The following is a 3,030-nucleotide window of genomic DNA, read 5'->3' as shown; positions in this document are numbered from 1 at the left end:
AGATATTTAAATAAAATGATTTACGTTGTTGATATTAGTAGCAAAAATCTAATTTTTATTCATTATTAAAAACAATAATTCAAAAAATACACGCAATCAAACATTAAATGTCAGTTATTGATAACAAATTTTTACTTTGTGCTTCAAATAGTCTGGAAAGAATATTTTTATTTTGTATATAAACTTTTCTTTGAAATGAACTTTGATGTTTATCATTGGGATAATCGACTAACCATTTGTAGATAACGAATATTCATATCTAAATTTGTCATTATTATCTGAATTATTAGATTATAAATGTTTTAAAGAACTTGTATTATCATATTTATTACTACTTTGACAAAATAAGAATAAAAAAAGATATTTTCTATTTCAGCTCTGTATTTCAAATAAATATATAAATTTGAGAATAAAATCTAGGATAAATAAATAGTTTCACTTAGGCGTGATAGGGAGCAGGGTGGTAGGGAGCTGGCTTGTGAGCAGGCTTGTAGGAGTCGTAATGAGGCTCTCCTTCGTATCTGACATCAGCAACATATCCAGAGTAAGCATCAGCGACGTTGTAGGAAACGATTTGAGTACGGCCATCGGGAAGGGCAACTCTGTATTCACCGTTGGTGGAGTATCCGTCTCTGTTCTCGTTGGCAGCAAAGTTGGTTCCAGAATAGTCATCAGCGACAGCATATCCGTATTGGTAGACGGCAGGACTATCACCGTAGACTTCAGCAGCGTGATAGGGAGAAGGCTTGTGGACAACTGGAGCTGGGTGGTAGGGAGCAGGTGCTGGGTGGTAGGGAGCAGGTCTGTGAACAACAGGGGCTGGGTGGTAAGGAGCTGGTCTGTGAACAACAGGGGCTGGGTGGTAGGGGGCTGGGTGGTAAGAAGATGGATGGTAAGGAGCAGGGTGATAGGGAGCGTGAACTGGGGCATGAGCTGGTGCGTGGACAGCAGCAATGGGCTTATAGTCAGCAGTGTAGGGGTTGTGGACATCAGAGGGATCAGCAGCGGGTTGGCTGACTACGGAAGCATGATGAACTCCATGAGGTCTGTGGATGGATGTGTGGACGGGAGCAGCATGTCCGTGTTGGATTGTTTGATGGCTGGATTGGTTAGCAGAGGCAAGAGCCAAAAGAGCGGAAATAACAACGAAAACCTGATAAAAAAGTGAATGATTAGATGCTTATATATTAAATTAGTTTGTTTCCAAGTACCTTCATGCTTTTGCTGATGTTTATTGTGTTTGATAGTCAGTAAAGAACTGCTTGACTTATTTTGTGTGGATGAACTTTTATAGGGTTGTCTCCTGAAAATTCCTACAGCTTTAGATATTTCTTTAATTAGACAACACCCAAGCGCATTCAATTCTCTTGCGTCACATACGCAACAGTATATTTTTTGAACTTTGGAGTGTATATTTATGTATATATTGTATCCATTATTAAGTTATTGAAATATCCTTCCATCTAGTAAACTTTTCGTATATAAATTAATAATTTGAAATATACCATTTGTATATAAATTTCTTCCTTGTATCATAGAAGGTTGTTTTAATGTATGAAAATAAATAAATATTATTAAAGCCCAACTTTTCTACTGACTATTAAAAAAAAAAAAAAAACGGCCGCCAAACCTTCTTATCCCTTGCCCCGAAAATTACTTTTTCAACCATGAATTCGAGTTTTTTTAATCAATTTTCAAAGTTATAAAACAAACAAAAAAAAAAACTCGTGAATGACGTGATCATTAAAGCCCTACTATACTTATCGACTTAAGAATTACTGAAAGTTATGCTTTGTGGAGGGGACCTCATAGGACAACATCTTGTTGAGCCTTTACTACTTTCTTTAACTACAGCAGCTAAAACAAGTTACAGCAAAAATAATTCAATGTTCCAAAACTTCCTAAAGGAAATATTAGATATAGATCCTTTACTTTTTCTTCAGACAGATGAACCAGCATTCAAGTATATTCACTAGGAAAGGTTCTATAAATGAAAGTATTAAGAAAAAGGTTGCAATACCTTACTTGATGTAACAAGTATATTCAAACCTGAACTACTTTAGATGATACTTCCTGAATCGGCCGAATAATTTTGTAAAAAAGAAATTTGACATTTTTGCCTTTGGTCAATATATTCTGTCTAGCCCTCAAAAGTTAAAAATATCACCTATACACAGTTTGAGAGAAGCTATGCGTTTGAGTTGTGCTTTAAAATCTCAAGTCCAGGCCAGATCAACATAGTTAATTGATAAAAAAATGAACTATGAAAAGCTGTCAAAGAAAGCCTGGGGAATACTCGAAACTATGCTATGGGATTTGAAAGAAGACAAACTTGAAAAGGAAGAGTGGGCCGTAGTACAAATAACAATACTAACATTCGATCTTTCGATGTTATTTTATATCCACAATTGTATTGTCTACAGAAGATATATTTTATATGGTTTTTAAACTTATTCACCTGAAATTTATGATTAAAGCTTAATTTTTAAAGTATGCGGATATAAAACCTGTTCTGTATAACAGATTTCATGGAACATTTCCCTCATTTCGAGATATTTGATGTAAGGGTGATCATCAGGGCGTTGCTTCTATTCATCCTTTAGAGGGAGCCCCAAAAAATTGTCAATGTCGTAATATAATTATTTGTACGAATAGGTTTGTTATATATATATATATATATCTTACGTACCTATATTATACATTTTATTTCGAACTATTTTATTAATATTTTAAATTACTCCAGAATTTAGTAAAACTAGGTCGATAGACAAGTAAATAATTAGACATATGTTCCTTCTTGAACCATAATGAAGATACATACTAAGACTAACTCGCTAATCCTCTTCCTCATTCCCTTTTTTAACTTTGTATTCAGTATACGTTCTGCCTTTTTCCGTTTGTACAATAATTTGTTGATTGGATATTTAATTTTTTGGTGTATTTTCGAATCAAAAAACTTTGAGACACCATATCAGAATTAAACATAGCCCTACGTACGTAACTCTACTTTTATCGTATGACTAAAGTCTG

General features: G+C 34.2%; 1 protein-coding gene across 1 annotated transcript; it reads right to left on the bottom strand.

The window, feature by feature from the left end:
* Positions 1-363: 363 nt before the first annotated feature.
* Positions 364-1,281, bottom strand: LOC121130043 (uncharacterized). Its single transcript, XM_040725739.2, has 2 exons — positions 1,212-1,281; positions 364-1,153 (listed from the first exon to the last, which is right to left on the bottom strand). The coding sequence occupies exons 1-2, from the start codon at positions 1,215-1,217 to the stop codon at positions 440-442; spliced, it is 720 nt and encodes a 239-aa protein (XP_040581673.1). The 5' UTR covers positions 1,218-1,281; the 3' UTR covers positions 364-439.
* Between the last annotated feature and the right edge of the window lie 1,749 nt (positions 1,282-3,030).

The sequence above is a fragment of the Lepeophtheirus salmonis genome, chromosome Z (assembly GCF_016086655.4).
Source record: "Lepeophtheirus salmonis chromosome Z, UVic_Lsal_1.4, whole genome shotgun sequence".
Lineage (NCBI taxonomy): Eukaryota > Metazoa > Arthropoda > Copepoda > Siphonostomatoida > Caligidae > Lepeophtheirus > Lepeophtheirus salmonis.
This window is presented reverse-complemented; position numbering and strand designations above follow the sequence as displayed.